At 38.3% G+C, this 19,463-nt stretch overlaps 3 protein-coding genes across 4 annotated transcripts in view; 2 read left to right on the top strand and 1 right to left on the bottom strand.

The window, feature by feature from the left end:
* Positions 1-19,463, bottom strand: part of LOC125230334 (von Willebrand factor A domain-containing protein 8-like) — a 99,245-nt gene that overhangs the window by 48,572 nt on the left and 31,210 nt on the right. The window lies entirely within an intron of this gene.
* On the top strand, positions 3,024-16,352 carry LOC125230648 (inosine-uridine preferring nucleoside hydrolase-like). Its single transcript, XM_048135877.1, has 8 exons — positions 3,024-3,142; positions 6,358-6,477; positions 8,889-8,989; positions 9,838-10,005; positions 10,889-11,005; positions 12,692-12,825; positions 13,795-13,981; positions 16,108-16,352. The coding sequence occupies exons 1-8, from the start codon at positions 3,075-3,077 to the stop codon at positions 16,236-16,238; spliced, it is 1,026 nt and encodes a 341-aa protein (XP_047991834.1). The 5' UTR covers positions 3,024-3,074; the 3' UTR covers positions 16,239-16,352.
* Positions 17,578-19,463, top strand: part of LOC125230647 (inosine-uridine preferring nucleoside hydrolase-like) — a 28,264-nt gene continuing 26,378 nt past the window's right edge. Inside the window, exon 1 of one of the 2 annotated variants that reach the window (XM_048135876.1) lies at positions 17,578-17,716. In XM_048135876.1, the coding sequence (XP_047991833.1) occupies positions 17,646-17,716 (71 nt within the window). In that variant the 5' untranslated portion in view covers positions 17,578-17,645. The remainder of the gene's footprint in view (positions 17,717-19,463) is intronic. The other variant, XM_048135875.1, reaches the window with a different exon arrangement.

Here is a 19,463-nt window from a genome sequence, read left to right as displayed (position 1 = left end):
TGAAACATGACTAAGAACACTCCCGACTAACTCAGCTTTCAAACAAAAAAAACTAAATCTAAATCGGTTCATCCGTTCAGGAGCTACGATGCCACAGACAGACACACACACAGACAGACAGACAGACAAACAGAAAGACAAACAGACAGACAGACAGACAGACAGACAGACAAACAGACACGTTAAACACCCCGTCGGGGGTTAAAAATTGTTTCTTTCTATTTCGCGGTCTATATGCCAGGCTTTCTTCCGAGGTTATACTGCGGGTTTTTAGAAAACCTTTTTGTCATATCTCAAATACTCATCTCAAGCTAATTAACTACTATAACTTCATGTTTGAACTGAAGCGCTGCAGGTTGTCTATCCTATGTGAAACGTAGAAATGATTAATCGTTTAGTAAAAGAGCGTGCGTGACACAACGTTTTTATATAACTTCGACCCTTTCAATTGACGTCCTATTCGGCTTTTTGTAAAAAATCCGCCATTCATGATTAGACTGCACTTTTATAAGTTAAGTGACTTGTTACTAAGTCAGTTACTCGACATACAATTGAACACATTAAGGTACGAAGGTGTAGGTATACCTATATAACCTTATGTACAATAGAATTTAAGTCTAGATATTGCTTTTGTTGGGACTTACAAAACTATAACTATTAACTACAATACGAATACAATTTCATTTTTAAGGTTTTTTTTTTTTAATAGAAGCGGAAAAAGGAAGTGAATTGGATTAATGTGTAGGCCCTGATGTTATGAAAGTTTGTACATACTTCCATAACCAAAGACCCGACATTGCTTTAAAAATTGATTTATTTAAACAAGATTCTCCAAAATCCACAGAGTGAAGTTTAGTTCTATAGTTTTGATACCCTTCACTCTTTATTTGAGGTTACAAATCAATATGAATCCAACAGGAAAGTAATAATTTACCAAAATTACGCAGTTATAGGTACGTAGCTTTGTCATATACATACCTATTCCTCTTACTCAGCACAGGCAAGCCGAATCATAAAGTCGACCAGTGGGTCTGCGTATGAGAAATCACCTGTAAAATACATATTTGGAACATAGCTCTTGCACCAAATAGATTTCACGGCGGCTTCTCCCCTTTCGCGAGAACACAAACTTTTTTATTGACTCAACCATTTCAATTTCAGAAGCATCGATAATCTATCATGGGGGCAAGTTCACGCACGCACACGAGTGTGTAGCCAGGCCATGCCCCGCTGGCAGTCGTCGCAGCGGCCTATGTACGTCCGCACGGTCTGGGTCGACGGCTTCCGACACGCCATACTCACCCCGGACGACCCCTACTACACCAAACTCAAGAGGCGGCCACACTCCTCCGCCAGCACTATCAAATACTCGAGAAACTCTAGGCTAAGCGTAAGGGACGAGGGAGAAAGGAAGCTAAGCCTTGTCATCAGAAGCGACAAGTCCAAAATTGTAAGCAAACAACGCCCGAAAAGCCACGAACCAATAGAGCTCCTAAACCTGGAAGCTTTAGACCTAGAATCAGAAGAAGATTTCTTAATAAAAGCGAATCCCCAACCGATCTACGAGTACGACACTGGAAGGTCTAACTACGATTTATCAGCAAACATGAGGGCTTTTAAAAGCAACAGAACAGCTAGAACCGAAAGCAAGGAAAACACAGATCTATCCGACAGAGTTTTACAATGGCTAGATCTAGCCGGCAAGATAGATTTGTTAGCTCCAAACGCGGAACGGATGGCGCAACCGCGACACAGCTGGCCAGAAATACAGAAGCGCAACTGTCTAACCAAATCAAAAACGACCGTAGACATAAGGGTTAAAGAGGAGGTTAAAACGCCAAAGGATTCGGCAAGGACCCAAGGGATCGATCGCGATTACCAAGTCCCGCCGTCGGCGGCGACAATCGAGACGTACGCGCGACAGTCACGGCACAGAAACACGCCACGCGATGCAAAAAAGGACAAAACGAGGAAAGACATACGGGCCAATGTCCTAGAGAGACGACAGAAGGTAGTGACAGAGAGAAATGCGGTCGAGAAACAGTACGCGGAGTTAGTTAGCAAGAAATTGATACCGGATTTGGGTAAGGGCAAAAAGCAGGTGCATATTTTTATGCCGGAAATGATTAAGAAGAATTGTAATAGCAGAACGGAGAGTCTCCTCTCTCAGGTGTCGTGATTTTAATAAATTATAATATTTAGGTGTCGGTTTTATTTTAAATCCTCTCTTCCATCGCAAAACTTACAGTACAGTGCCGGTCAAAATTCTTCGGTGCATGTTTTCAGTATAATTGACTACTTTATAAAGAAGTTTTTTTTCAGTTCAGGTATCAAAATACCAATGACATTGATTTTGATATAGCAGAAATACCGCAAATGAAGTCCGAAATGAATACAACACATACAATTTAGGTATATGTATAAATGAACGCTATCGAACGTACAGTTAACACAACTGTGTATACAGACAAAGTGCCAAAATATGTATACACACCTTAATGTACAGATATAACAATCCGTGTATACAGGGTGGGGCCTGTAACAAAAGCAAAAAATTAAACCGTAGGCTATACTCCTTAAACTGACCAACATTTGTTCAGCGACTTTTAAAAATTAAGACGTCTTGAATTTTTTAATTTTTCATACAAAATAAATATTAGCTTCAATGTACGCCATTATTGTTGTCATTGACGTTATCTGTCACGCTTTAGACTTAACAGAATTCGCAATACATTAACTCTTAGGAAAAACTTTCAAGGGTGATAAAAATCAAAATACACGTTATTTTTAAAAGTTGCTGAACAAACGTTGGTCAGTATAAGGAGTATAGTCTACAGTTTAATTTTTTGCTTTTGTTACAGGGCCCACCCGGTATATCTATAGTACTTTGTATTCACAGCTGTGTTGTTGACTAATACCACACTAATACACTTAAAGGTGCAGAATGCCACTTTAAATATCATGTGACGTATTTAAAAACAGAAATTGATATCTTTACTTCTTTACGCCTATCAGATTACAATATTCAGACCGCTTAACGGTCGTGTCTCTCGGTAAAAAAAATACTTTTAAAAATGGGTAAATTAAAATACAAATTTTGGATCGTATCGTCTATTTTACTTGTTTTTCTTGTTCCGATAAGGTGAGTGCTAATTACTTAAATTATCTTTAATTGAATTCATTTCAAATATTAAATAACTAATTTGAGTTTATTTATTTTATTTATCAAGTAATTATTAATGATATTAATTACCATTGGTATGTAATGCGGAGGGATGAAAGTGATGTGACGAGAAAGATATTACAAATGAATGTGAAAGGAAGTAACGGGAGAGGAAAACCGAGGAAGAGGTGCATAGGCTGTGTGAGAGATGATATGAAACTAAAGGAAGTTAATGATGAGATGACGGGTGATAGAGATGATGTAATAGGAAGACATGCTGCACCGACCCCAAGTGACCGGGATAAGGGCAAGAGAATGATGATACCAACAAAACAAATGACCATTTTAGTAATTATTATGACAGGATAGTATTAGTATCATAATGCCAAGTTTACTGGTTGAAAGGTCAGATGGGATAAAAACTACCGTCTACCCCAAATCTTAGGATTCATTGCCAAGCGGACCCCAGGCTTGTGGGAAAAAGCCTTGTCTACTGGACTCACATATTAATTTTAAAATGTTATCTCGATAAGTAGAAAATATATCCAGCTTTTTTTAGTAAAACTGCTGATACGGCGTTTGTTTTTCTTTAATGGTTAAAAATATGTTAATTTTAAACTAACTTCTGAAGTCTACTTTTTTTGTTAAAGGTATTTTATATCAATTACATCATATTTAGGTTAAGCACATGTAATTTCTCAAGGATCAATTATTTTTAGGGTTCCGTAGTCAACTAGGAACCCTTATAGTTTCGCCACGTTTGTTCGTACGTCCGTCCGCGGATAATCTCAGTGACCGTTAGCACTAGAAAGCTGAAATTTGGTACTAATATGTATATCAATCACGCCGACAAAGTGGTAAAATAAAAAGTGGGAAAAAAAATTTTTTTGTTCATTGCAGACCTAACGTGTGATATACTGTTTTTTCGTTTAGTCACCTTTATCTGTATGATATTTACATCTAATTAACGTCATCATGCGTCAATACAGTTTGTTGATTTTGAACATGGAATTTTAAAGAATGTAAGTTATAAATTATTATTCTACACCGTGTTTTTTTGTTTTCCGTTAAATCTGACACATTGTTAGGCTCATTAACAGGAAGCACCTGGTATATCCCTTTTTGTCAAATTCGAAATAAAGTTTTTATTTTCGAGTTCCTATATGTATTATAAATAAAACCGTTACCCAAGTCACAAACAGAAAGCATTTATTTGTATTTGCTACAATACCCAATTTTACCCACGACGTTATAGTTAATTTCTTTTTTTTTCACGACGTCTTAACTCTTACAGTTAATGGGTTATAAAAAAATACTGAACACGTTTATGAAGATCTTTACTACTTTTTAATGTTACTTATTTTAACACGTCCCGTCAGATACTTGACACTAACGTTTATGCTATTCTTAAGGTTCTTTCACACTTATTAAGTCATTCATTATGTATGAATTCGAAAAAAAATCCTATTAAACTGAGCTTAAAGATTTGTCCAATTTAACGGTAAGCAGACATGGTAGATGGTCAATAATGTCAATATATGATCACCCCGACCACTGGTGCTACAACGATACGAGCGTAGTCGATAACATGCAAAATCTACGAACTACTAGTCTACGAACCCGATTATCGGGTTACCGACACTGAAAGCTTTTTTTTTAATAAAAAAATTAAATAGGGACATCAAACATTTTAATATCAATCCTACACAATTCATGTGATTTTTTTTTATACTACTTCGGTGGCAAACAAGCGTACGGGCTCCGCCTGATGGAAACCGGTCACCGTAACCTATGGACGCCTGCAACTTAACACTTTCGAAACCGGGCTCTACGCGGCGCTACGACATTTTCGCTACATACGGGGAAACCCATGTAATCGGCTACGCTTCTACGAGCGGTGTGCCCGACAGTCGGGTTCTTGGTAGCGAAAGTGTTAAAGAGTGTCACATGCGCGTTGCCACCCCATTAGAAACTTGTACATTCCCTTTTGCTGTGTTAAATACACAGTAAAAAGGAGTGCACAAGTTCCAAGGAGGGTTCGGGTTGCCGACGACTCAAAGGAGAATAGACGCAATAAGTCAGTTCCGTAAGTCCTCCCATCATCAGCACACCGCACCCTCGTTGAGCTCGGGCAGCCATACTCACCGGCAGGAACACAACACTATGAGTAGGGTCTAGTGCTATTTGGCTGCGGTCTTCTGTAAGGCTGAGGTACTACCCCAGTTGGGCTCTGCTCTAAATTCGAGCGAGATGATATCCGCTGTGCTGTGCCCTACCACACAAAGCGGATAATATAATTGAATAACCATGAATATGAAATCTGATTGTGTCAAAATTACAAATACGTATTACAATTACAGTTAATGGACAACTGAACCTGTCCTGTCAAAGCCATAAGGTTTAGGTATAGCGCGACCAAGATAGTGTTTTTTTCTAATTAGGATTATTTATAGACGGTCCGATAAACCGTCGCCCCAACATTTTCAATCGTCGATGATTCCGCCGACGTCAAGGTTTAGGAATGCGTTTCATGAAAACACTTGGCCGGAATGGCCGGTGAGACAGAGTTTATTTAGTGCCCAGATTTAGTTGACCGTGTATTTATGTACACCGTGTTTTCATTGAATTCCGTTAACTTCGGCATATAGTTAGGTCCATTATAGGAAACAGAATGGCATAGTTAGTTTTCTTAAATTCGTATTTTTTTATTAAGAAAAGCCATACACCTGCGATAGATGTTACTTTAATTACTGATTGAGAAACGGGCTTTACAATGAACTCACACTAACGCCGTGTCTTGCGTGGGCGACGGTCGCGCGACCGTCGCCGTCGCATCTCATACTTCCATATCGATAAGGTTTAATTTCGTATGCGTCGCATCGCCGTGGCGCGACCATCGCGCGACCATCGCGCGACCATCGCGCGATCGTCGCCCACGCAAGCCACGGCGTAAGTAAGTTTCAAAACTATGACATGTCAATCGCATATCGAACACACAAAGCCTGTTTCATAACAGCAATTGATGTAATATCTATCGCAGGTGTATGACGTGTTTCAGAAAAAAGTTACGAATTAAAAACAGCTAACTATGCTATTCTGTTTCCTATTATGGACCTAACTACATATATGCCGAAGTTAAAGGAATTTTATAAAAACACGGTGTATACCTAATTGACTAATTATTTATTTTACAGTACTGGTAACATTATTAGCAAAGGCAAAGGCAATCCTAAACTAATAATCGACCAAGATGCCGGAGCAGATGACGCTATGGCTATATTCATGGCTTTTCTTTATGAAAAGTATTTTAATGGGTAAGTCTCATTTCATATTATGTACCTCCCATTTATAAATAATAAATAAATAATATAGGACATTCTTACTAGATTGACTGAGTCCCACGGCAAGCTCAAGAAGGCTTGTGTTGTGGGTAGAATAAGTTTCATACTTGTTTAACAAGTGTCCCGAGAGATGGCGCTGTACCAAGAGTGGTAATCTCTACATCGCGGTAACGATAGTTTTATTGAGAGAATATAAGGGTTTGGGATTTTTTATAAAATATTGGCTTTATTTATGACTGTTTATAATCAATCCTTCACTCGGTTAATATCTTGTTAGCTATTTTAAAATCGATAATTATTACAGATGTTTAACCCTCAAAAAATTACAGATGTTTAAACCTAGGACCTTAGAGCTAATGTGTTAAAAACATTTTGTTTGTTTTATTTACGAATTCATTACTTAATTACAATATTTTTAATTAGTGTAAACTTTATTTACACGTATAATGATTGTTTAATTAATTGTTTCTTATCATAATTGTTGCCTACCAGAAAACATGCTTATCGTCGCGCTCACAGATTACATAAACTAGATACAGCATACCACTGCGTTTGCGATCTGTATTTACTCCGTTAATTCAAATGTCTGTCGATAGTAGTTTTTCTTAGAGTAGATAATGATAATAGAAAAAATGCTGTTATAGGTGGGCCATTTTTTTCAAAGTTGTCCACCACACTTTTTTTTTGGATTTGGAAATTTTGATGTAGTTTCAACTCAGAATCGCGAGCTCTTTCCTCCTATATATCCTATAGGAGATCCTAATAGGAGAAAAAAGTGTCTCAAAGTTTTTTCCCATTCCGTTACCATTTTTTCATACATTTTGTATGGCGGTAACGGAATGGAAGGTTTGAAAAATGTATGGAAATCTTGGGACATTTTTTTTCTCCTATCAGGATCGTAAGACCTCGCGATTCTGAGTATGAATTGCGTAAAAAATACCTACCCATGTTACAAAAACCGGCCAAGTGCGAGTCGGGCTCGCGCACAAAGGGTTCCGTAGCAGCAAATATAATAAACCAATAACTTAACCAAAATTACAGTTAAATCAACCTATCTCAAAAACTATAAGAGATACTTTGATCAAACCAAAAATCGTTGAAAGAGTTAATTAGCATGCATCACCTCTATTTTTTTTAGAATTTTATACCCCGTAGTTATAAAAATAGAGGGGGGGGGACATACTTTTTACGACTTTGAGAGCTGATATCTCAAAAACCGTTCACTTTAAGAAAAATGTTTTTTAGAAAACTTTATATCATTTTAAAAGACCTTTCCATTGATACCCCACACGGGTATGTACATCGAAAAAAAAAATTTTCATCCCTCAGTTACATGTATGGGGGGCCCCACCCCCAATTCTTTTTTTTACTATTTAGTGTCATAATTTTGTAGCGGTTCATACAACACATATTCCCATCAAATTTCATCACTGTAGTACTTATAGTTTCCGAGTAAATCGGCTGTGACAGACGGACAGACGGACAGACGGACAGACGGACAGACGGACATGACGAAACTATAAGGGTTCCGTTTTTGCCATTTTGGCTACGGAACCCTAAAAAAGTGGGGTGGACAACTTTAAAAAAAATGGCCCTGGTAAGCTAAAATGAATATAGATAGTCAACCACCCCCTTTCTTCCCGTGGGTGTCGTAGAAGGCGACTATGGGATATGCGTTAAATTGTGGCGTAGGCGAGAGGCTGGCAACCTGTCACTGCAATGCCACAGTTTCGTTTTCTTTCAACCCATTATTTGCCAAGAGTGGCACTGAGGCTTTAGTGGTTTCATGTGTTCTGCCTACCCCTTTATGGGATACAGGCGTGATTGTATGTATGTATGTATGTATAGTCAACCAATGGAATCTTGTCACTAAAAAGGCGTGAAATTCAAATTTTCTATGGCCATTAAACCTACTTTGTCAATCAATTTTTAAGTGTTATGGTTTGTCGATGATTCCGACAACGTCAAGGTTTAGGCAGGCCGGTGAGCCCTTCTTTTTCAAATTGCCGCCTTTTTTAAGTGTCAAGATTTGGTTCATCTATATAATGGCGTTTAAACGGAAGGAGTGTCACATGCGCGTTGCCAACCCATTAGAAACTTGTACACTCCCTTTTGTCGTGTCGACAATAGAGGGAACAAATTAGTTCCGTAGGTCCTACCGCCACCAGCACACCGCACCCTCCATGCGCGGATCCAGGGGGCCATACTACTTAATAGTCCACGTGACCCCCCCTTGGCTTGAAGCTGGATCCGCGCTTGGCACCCTCGTTGAGCTCTGGCAGACTTACTCACCGGCAGGAACACAACATTACGAATAGGGTTTAATGCTATTTGGCTGCGGTCTTCTGTATGGTTTCATTTCATGGCTATAAATTGTTTTTCAGGCCATCCGTCATAGCATTAACGACCGTCCACGGCAACGTGGATGAACACCAGGCTTTTATCAACACTCAAAGAATATTAGACATAGCGGATAGACGCGAAGTAAGCAATTGATATTACCATTGTTCAATAATAAAGAAATGACTGTTTTTACACTATTTAATATTGTAAAAGAACTGACTGCTTTTACACTCTTCTTCTTCTTCTTCCTCCTACCCTTATCCCACGTTATGTGGGGTCGGTACAACACGTCTTCCTCTTCCATTCTCCTCTATCTTTCGTCATCTCAACACTCACATCTTTCTTCCTCATATCCTCTTTCACACAATCCATCCAGCGTTGTTTGGGTTTACCCCTCCCTCTCCATCCATCAACCTTCATCTCCAACATTTTTTTTGCCTATATGACATTCATCCCTCCTCATTACATGACCGAACCACGCCAACCTGCCACTCCTCATCTTTTCCGTTATAGGCGCAACTTTCAAACTTCCCCTAATATACTCATTCCTGATCCGATCCATTCTGGTCACTCAACATTCTCATTTCCGCTACGTGCACTCTCCTTTCATCCTCCACCTTTGTCGCCCAGCATTCAGATCCATACAATACAATTATAATAGCTATAAGTACCCGATTAAGTCCCAATCGGGTATGGCTAAGTTTTTAACAAACCTCCGTCGTTTCAAGGATGCATTGTCCCCGTGGTCTGTGAGCAGACTTAGTTGTAAGCTGTAAGTCCCGTTTACAATAGATATGTGTAAAAATCATAACTGTTTAAATCAGTGTGTATTTACACTGATTGTCTTCTTTTCTTGATATAAAAGTGTTTTGTTACTACGTCAGATGGCGAGTTTCGATTTATTCTTTCAACGGTTTACCGTATGTAAGTGATATGATATAAGTCTCAGTTCTGCAATACCAACCCAGCGTTTTGTTAATCAGGTACCTATACCTATATACCGTGGCAATAACGAATCTCTAGTGACCTCGGTACCATCTGACGGATATTTCGGTGCCGACGGACTAGGTGACAACAATTTTGGAGCAGTACAGCCAATTAAAGCGCAGAACGTCCACGCCGCTCTGGGTATCATTAAGCTGACTAACAAATATCCAGGTATTTTTATTAGGAATTGTTTGTAACTGTCTAGAAAAATCTGTGAATTGAAATCCTACTCCTTTTTTTACGCCTGAGCATGAGCAATTTACTACTCAGTTTCACCCAATATTATATACTGTTATTTTTTATATTTTGCAAACCAGAAGCAGTAGACATGTTGCCAAATGGTCTACAAGTGCACACAATTTTCTAAAATTTTCTGGGCGATAACACGTAGATAAAATGATTAAGAGAGACAAGATGATACCTGATGACGTCAACTGCCAATATTTATATTACAGTGATGGTTTACCCGTCGGCCCGCGGGACATACCCGGCTCGCGCAAGTATTTTATCCGGTTTTCTATTGGTCGTTAAAAATAGTGTGTTATACGGCCAGTGCTGTGTCCTATTGTAAAATTCCGTAAAAGCCCCCAACGAAAAAAGTTTGTCCACCACTGTTATGAAGACCATATTTTTTCAAAGTTGTGGCCCCCCCCCCCCCCCCCCCCCCCCCACTTTTTTTGGATTTGCACTCAGAATCGCGAGCTCTTTCAATCCTAACAGGAGAATACGGAACTCAAAAAAAGTGTCTCATGGTTTTTCCCCATTCCGTTACCATTTTTTCATACATTTTGAATGGCGGTAACGGAATGGAAGGTTTGAAAATGTATGGAAGTCTTGAGACATTTTTTTCTCCTATCAGGATCGAAAGACCTCGCGATTCTGAGTATGAATCGCGTAAAAATACCCATTTTACAAAAAAGTGGGGTGGACTACTTTGAAAAAATTAACCATTATTATACATACATACATACAATCACGCCTGTTTCCCAGAGGGGTAGGCAGAGATCACGGATATTATTATTATAAGGTATAAAAATTGTCTCATTTATTTCAGGTAAAGTAATTCTGGTTGCGATCGGCGCACTTACCAACATAGCTTTGGCAGTACGATTGGAACCTCAATTGATTAATCGTCTTTCACATCTATATGTAGGCGCAGGAAACGTTTACAGTAAGTTACACAACTGCACATTTCGTTGCATTAAAATGCATCATTCATTGCAATAAAAAACACCTGGTATGTCAGTATTTGTGAATTTAAAAAAAATTGTCATCGCTTTCATACATACTTAATAAATTAACTAAATATAGGTAGTGTGAAATAACCAATGCATTATTCATTGCAATAAAAAACACCTGGTATGTCAGTATTTGTGAAGTTAAAAAAAATTGTCATCGTTTTCATCCTACTTAATAATAGTTATTTGTTATACAAGGGGGCAAAGTTGTATTTTAACGCCGAGTGTGGAATTAAAAAACGAGCAAGTGAAAGGATTCTATAGTTGAACCACGAGCGAAGCGAGTGGTTCGAGAATAGAATCCTGAACTTGCGAGTTTTTTAACACACGAGAAGTAAAATACATTTGCACCCGAGTGTAACACAAAACTTTTCCCCTCACTATAGCGAGGAAACTACAACGCAAAAAATGCGTTTATTACTGATCCCAGTAGTTCCACAGGTGGTAAATCATCTTTATTACTAGATTCACCTACTTTTATCAATTTTAAAGCAGTTAATTTGACTTTATTCAAGGTCAAATTACTTTACCCACTAGTGGATAAAATGCGTTTTTACCCGCTGGTATTAAAGGACAAAACACGTGTTTCCGAGGTAGTGAGGGGAAAATTAATTAAATAGTGTGAGATATCCTTAAGAATAACATTAAAGTTAATGTCAATCTGACGGCACAATGTCAAAACAAATAATACTAGGAAGTTATAAAGGTCGTACTAGACTTATTGAACTAATAAATTTATTTTTCAGTACAGTTAGGTTTTTTTACGCACTAGTGCGAGAAGTGGTTCATTATATAACAGGTCGAAACTTCGGAAGCTCATCTGTACTGAAAAACGTCGTACGATACACGTGCGAAAAGGAAATTCGCAACTCGTGTCGATTTAAAACACTCCCTTCGGTCGTGTTTTAATTTATCGCCACTCGTTTCGAACTTCCTTTTTTACGCACTTGTATCGTAATGTACTATTTTATTAACTCGATAACACCAAGATTACTCTTAGACACTAGTTTCTTAGAGAAATTAACTATTATTAACTTCGAAATAAGATATCATATATTAAAGAAAAAGCGACGAGCACCACCAGTGGTGAAGGCCGGATTCGAACCGGCGTCTTTAGCAATCCGGGCTGACGCCATGAACCCCTCGCCACAGCGGAAGCCGTCAAAATTTCTCTTCTATATGTCACCTTTATAAGACTAGGCGTCTTTGACCAAATCTAAGAGTTAGCCCGGATTGCTAAAGACGCCGGTTCGAATCCGGCCTTCACCACTGGTGGTGCTCATCGCTTTTTCTTTAATATATGACATTTTATTTCGATTTAGTGTGATTTAGTGTGACTACTTAAAAAACAATATTTGTTAAAAATAATTTGATTTGTTCCCATAGTTGTGTTATTAACTTGTTTCTTTAACCTTCCCTTGAAGTCAACGAAAATCAATAAAAACACGTTGTAGTAAACGATTGTACAGTCAGCCAATTAGAATCCTAGGCCACTCTAGAACCCTGTCGTTTTGACACCGTGTTTCATTTGCTATGAAAGTCAGTTTGACTTTTACTGTGAAACAGTTCTACAGTGTCCTAGGATTCAGATTGGTTGACTAAACAAGTATAAATTGCAGGTGAAAATAAGACGAAGGCGGAGTTTAATGCGAAACAAGACGCGGAAGCATATCACATAATAATGCAAAAAGCGCATCCAGCGAAAGTGACGATTGTGCCCTTCTCACAAGTCAGAACAAGGGGCGTCTCCCGGGTAAGTTGTTAATTAAACAGACTATATAAATAAATGGCGTAGGGTACTGCGGGGCAAATCTCGACTGGGGGGCAAATGTAACTGGTCCATTTTTACCATGTTTTACAATGTTTGCATTATTCATATATCATATCTACCGGTATATATTATATCTACCGATTATATATGGTAGGCGTGTTCAGTGGATATATGTAGAACTCAACGTTATAGTGTAATAATGGAAAAAATGGATTAGTTACAATTGCCCCCCAGTCGAGATTTGCCCCGCTGTACCTTACTACATTTTCTTAATAAGCTCACTCAATTATATGCGACGTTCTCAAGGAAAAGGTACGACATTGAACAAAAGGACGAAATGTGCTCGTCAAACGAATAACTTGTTACGAGTATAGCGATAATGTGCTTTAGTGACAATGTGATACTTATTTTAGTCGAGAACATCCATACTAATATTATAAATGGGAAAGTGTGTGTGTCTGTTTGTTTGTCCGTCCTTCACGGCAAAACGGAACGACGAATTTTTGTGATTTTTTTAAGTGAAGATAGTTGAAGGGATGGAGAGTGACATAGGCTACTCTTTGTCTCCTTCTAACGCGAGCGAAGCCGCAAAAGCTAGTAACACATATAGCCTTAAACGGACTCTTACTGTGTCTATTATATCTTTGTAACAGTTGTAACTACTGCAAATGGTCGCCTTTAAAAGTTATGGTGACATTTAGACCATTTTGTAGCACCTGTTATTTTTGCTTGTATAATTTTCCTTTTTTGTGTGTGTTTACGTTGTGAATAAATAAATTATATTCTATTCTATTAAACTATGTATTTGATTAAACTTTTAAGACAATTTGCAGACGTAACTAATCGAGTCAATCTTTGCTAACAGCAATGCGTTTCATGTACAGATGTACACCATCTAGTAGAGTTGATCTTTCTTAAAAATAACCAGTTGAAGTATGCGTTCCATTTCAGCAATGGCGTCAAGAAGTCTTGGGAGCCATACCGACAAAAATAATGAGAGCTCAAAATGCCTTCGAACGGATATCGGTAGTCAAAAATGATTATTTGGCTCTATTGGACCCTGTTGTAATGGGTATGGCGCTCAACCGCGCAATTGTTGGAGAGGTGAAATATTCACAAAATAGCATCATTTTATGCGGTAAGTAGTGTAATATGATATGACATTTAAAAAACAACACTACATAATATAAAAAAATAGGTCTGGAAAGCGTCCTTAACGTCAACTTCAACGAAGTTCAGTGGATCCAGGCTACACTTCCTATCCGCTATGGAGGCCTGGGTATTCGTAGCATGAACGATGTCGAGATTGCAGCGTTCCTAGCCTCCTCTCATGCGTCGACAGGTATTGTCACTAAAATATTATCCTATAACGGTGGCGAGATCTGTCTTCCATTTGTAGAGGAGGCCTTAGAGGAGTGGGCAACCCGGTGTCCCGGAAGTGCACGTCCGGACAACCCTGATCTCCAAAGACCCTGGGATAATACCTTATGCGAGCGCACATATTTAAGTATCCTCAACAGTGCTCCACGAGGCGAAGATGTGGCCAGATTAAGAGCCTGGCTGCACGCGCTACCCTCACCACAATTGGGCACACTCCTAGACAACGACACTGTTAGAGTCGGAGTCGCCCTTAGACTCGGTTGCAGGGTATGTGAACCTCATCGCTGTGTCTGCGGTACAATGGTCGAGGCCAATGGGCACCACGGACTAAGCTGCATGCGATGTGCGGGGCAAATGCCTAGACATCACGATCACGCCATCAACGAGCTGATCCGTCGTGCCATGGTCTCGGCCAGCGTACCCTGCATCCTCGAGCCGCAGGGTTTATGCCGTGTAGACGGCAAACGACCGGACGGCCTGACGCTAGTGCCTTGGGCAAAAGGCCGCAGCCTAGTTTGGGATGCCACATGCGTTAGCACCTTTGCCCCGTCCCACATCACTCATACTAACAAAGTGGCAGGCGCGGCTGCCGAAAATGCTGCTAAATTAAAAAAAACTAAGTATTCCAACTTGGTACCGGCTTATGATTTTGTCCCGGTCGCCATTGAGACGGCAGGGCCTTGGTGTGGTGTGTGGTGGCGAAAGCTTTTATTGGAGCTTTGGGGCGGCGATTAAGGGACAGAGGCAACGACCCCCGTTCCGGCTCTTACCTGGTCCAACAAATTTCACTGGCTGTGCAACGCGGCAACGCTGCCAGCATTTTTGGAACCTTTAGATCAGGTGATAGCCGGAACGGAACTTAATTATTAATTTAGTTTTGGTTTAGTTTAGCTGTTAACTTTTAGTTTAGAATAGTTTTAATTTGTTTTGTTTGTTATTTATAGTACATTTATTTACCCCTGTTTTAAAGTTATTTAGGTTTTTTAGATTTAATTCAGTTTTATTTGTATCCTAATTTGTACCTATATAAAAAAAAACAGTTATCTATAAAATCCGATACGTGTGATGTCCTTCATATCTTATATTCAGCATTTACCTTTAAACAAATGCTAGGGAGTAAAACTCGCCCACAGGATTTTAATCAGCACGCAAAACGGTATTTTTTTTTATTGAAGCACAACTTATATGAACAAAATAATTAGAAAGACATTATGTAACTCAGTATAGATCGCTAAAGTCTAGATGGCGCTCCACCTTTGGTTGATTCTCGGCTAGATGGCGCTAATATTAATATTTGTCAATTTAAGAACATATCACGTAAGGAATATGGGTCAGTTTGTCAAAACTGAGGTTCAAACGTATTAATCCTGTGCCGAGAGATGGCAGTCTATGCACTGTGACAACACATTTTACTTCGACAGTAATTCTCTATTACACTCGATCCTCTTTGACAGAAAGAAACGTAATATTTTTCAACGAAATCATAGGTTAAATATAGGAAGATCATACCATCCCATACATAAAAATACGACCGCCTAAGAACGCGCATACACTACACCACAACCACACATAGATGGCGCCACAAAAAAATGCCTTGTTGCCAGCGATTATTTGTAGATTGGGGTTGATTGTCACTTTCGAGCCATAAATCTACGTCAAAAGTGACACTTAACGCCATCTATACAAGTATAATCGAAAGCTACAAGACATTTCTTTGTGGCGCCATCTATGTGTGTCTCATCTATGTGGTCGCATTTTAATGTATGGGATGGTATGATCTTATTATATTTAATCTATGACGAAATTTACACGAGGCCCACTGCAAAGTATCTTTTAATGAAAACAATTCTGGTAATTTAACATACCTTTTATTCATATTTTCAGGCGCAGATAGAGGCATCAACACCAACAACTTTACAACATATGAAGAAGCAAATGTAAATCTCATCAATAAAGTTATTGACGAGGAATATAAAGATTTACTTTTGTCCATTTTCACTGCTGAACTTCAATAAAAGTCTTTATTAAGACTTTATTGTAATAAAGAACTAAATGCAATGTACACATGAATTGATTTTTCTGTTTGTTACGTTGGTACTACATGTTTTGAGTAATACAGTAATTTATTACTACTACTTGCGTGTTTTAATATTTTCTAAGATGTTTAGAACGATATAACCTAACAATATTTAAATTTGAAAAAAAAACCCCGACATAGTGGACCGATTTCCGCCAAACATATCAAAGAACACTTCCGACTAATTCAGCTTTGAAACAAAAAAAAACTAAATCTAAATCGGTTCATCCGTTCGGAAGCTACGATGTCACAGACAAATACACACACAGACAAACAGGCAGACACGTCAAACTTATAACACCCCATCGTTTTTGCGTCGGGGGTTAAAAACCCTATCAGAATCGTCACCAGTTATAAGAAAGGTAAATTCATCAGCACCGATTATTTTGTGGAATTAACGGAATCTGTAATTAGAGAAACGATATCGTAAAACTTCTTCTTTTCGCCAAGGATCTTCGATTTACGACACCCGAATGCCTCTTCGATTGAAGGGTAAAATTTATAAATCCATCCATATCAATTTGTAACACCTGTTGTCATGTGGATATGGATCAGTGTTGGGCCCTAAAGGTGACGGATAAAAAGAGATTGCATGCAGCGGAGATGAGAATGTTAAGATGGATGTGTGGCGTGACACGAATGGATAAGATAAAGAATGAGTATATCTGTATTTCTACAATGTACCCTAATCTAATTACAATTTACGTTGCTATACTTGTTAACTGGGCAAAGGTCACTTAAGTAAGTAAATATGTAATAGGCAACGACTTGAAACCTATTAGCAAAACGTCCATAATATACTAGTGCCTATATTATGTAAATTTCATAAACTCCGCCGCCGTGACAAAAGTAAGAAATGTGGGCACACCACGGGTACACTTTCAGACTATTTGACATTTGAACTGTTTTGGCTCATTAGTCATGTAACCTATATTCTGTAAAATTGTAAGCTGTTTGTTTCCCAATAAAGATAATAAAATAAATAAAATGTATGTCAACTGTCAACCATCATGCACACACAAATATAAGCAGTGTCTCAGAAAGCAATTTACATAGAATGTATAAATTTACTTTGTATGTGAGAGTAAATGTAATTGAAGAACTGGCAGACCACTTCGAACTACACGTGACAACAGAATTATATTTCAATTATACAGATAGCTTTTACGTCTATCCCACGCCAACACTAGGGCAAGTACGAACGAAATGCGCGATAGCCGAATGACATATCTAGATATGATTTCGATGTGTGTGTCCGTTCGAATTATCCTGTCAGTCTCAAATTAGACGATCGCGAATACGGCGGTCGTGTTAGTGTCTCCGGCTAAATATAGTTTCCATACAAATGGAGGTCCGGAAATACAAATACTGGATTATTTTAGTGGCGGTTCTACTTGCTATTTTTATACCGATAAGGTTAGTATCTATTTAGATAATTAAGTAATCTTTATACTTTCTATCTTATCTATGCATTGTTTATTACCAATCGCTTGTTCTAAATTAAAATCATCAGACGTGCATGTTTTTTGAGGTTATTGACTGTATAACATACTAATATTATAAATGGGAAAGTGTGCGTGTCTGTTTGTTTGTCCGTCCTTCACGGCAAAACGGAGCGACGAATTGTCGTGATTTTTTAAGTGGAGATAGTTGAAGGGATGGAGAGTGACATAGGCTACTGTTTGTCTCTTTCTAACGCGAGCGAAGCCGCGGGCAAAAGCTAGTAGTACATACATTACGATACAAGAGCGGCGAAGAGGAAATTCCCTGTTCGCACGTGTATCGTATGAAGTTTTTCAGTAGGTACATATGGTCCTTTGAAGTTTCGACCGACAAGAAATGTACGACTTTGCGAACTAGTGCGGGGAAAAACACCCTATTTATCTACTGAGAAAACATTTTGTTAAGATATGTCTTTGACTAACAATAATCGCAATTCGATACAAAGGATACAATTATCAAGCAGTGTAAACTAAAGGAGAAGAATTGTAGCGTAATGATGTCAATATAACCTTTATTCTTTCAGGAAAGGTTTTGTATTAGGCTATTTCCAATGAGTAGATACTGTGAGCGTGTAGTGTTCAGTCACCGGCATAAATAAGTGATGATTTCTGCACCTTGTCGCTTTTAATCGTTTGACAACTTTGTATGACATTTCAAACAAGATGTTAATGTGACAAGGTACAGAAATCATCACATTTATGCCGGTGACTGTACTAAGTCAAGATATATCTTCATGTCCTTGAGTAAAAAGACACACTGTGAACACTTGCAATTGTTTTGTTTACATAAGTATTATATTATTTTATTTACCATAATACCTATGAACTACATACCTACGTAACATGATCTTGCACTAGTGGAGGACTTGATTTCAAAGTGACTTTTATTGTAGATCCATACTAATATTATAAATGGGAAAGAGTGTGTGTCTGTTTGTTTGTCCGTCTTTCACTGCAAAACGGAGCAACGAATTGACGTGATTTTTAAGTGGAGATAGTTGAAGGGATGGAGAGTGACATAGGCTACTTTTTGTCTCTTTCTAACCCCCACTTCCCGAAAATGGGGGTGGAATTTTGTATGGAGCATTCCGCTATTTTCCAATTTAACGCGAGCGGAGCCGCGGGCAAAAGCTAGTATATTATATATTAATTAATGTATTTTGCTTTTCAAAATTATTTCAGTCAAAAATCCCAAAAATAAGTGTAATGATCAAGTTATGATTTTCGAAGTCTCTTACCCATACAAAGATGTGTAATTTGTGTTGGTAAAAGTATAAATTGTTTTATGTACATACTTTTTATTAAAAAAAATTATAATTTGATAATTCTTTGGCTATTAACCTAAGTATGTAAGGCATTAAGGTAAGGCGGTAAGGGCATTTATTTGTGTGATGAGCACAGATATTTGTTCCTGAGTCATGGATGTTTTCTATGTATATAAGTATTTATATATTATATATATCGTTGTCTGAGTACCCACAACACAAGCCTTCTTGAGCTTACCGTGGGCCTCAGTCAATCTGTGTAAGAATGTCCTATAATATTTTTATTTTTTATTTTTTTTTATGTGTTATTAACGGTTTTGCTATACCCGAGTCATAAATAGAATTCTTATATTTAACCTCATCATCCTCCTTTGCGTTATCCCTTATCCCGGCATT

This window comes from Leguminivora glycinivorella, chromosome 10, assembly GCF_023078275.1.
Source record: "Leguminivora glycinivorella isolate SPB_JAAS2020 chromosome 10, LegGlyc_1.1, whole genome shotgun sequence".
In the NCBI taxonomy this organism is placed as follows: domain Eukaryota; kingdom Metazoa; phylum Arthropoda; class Insecta; order Lepidoptera; family Tortricidae; genus Leguminivora; species Leguminivora glycinivorella.
Note: the sequence above shows the minus strand (reverse complement) of the source record. Positions and strands in the feature narration are given on the sequence as shown.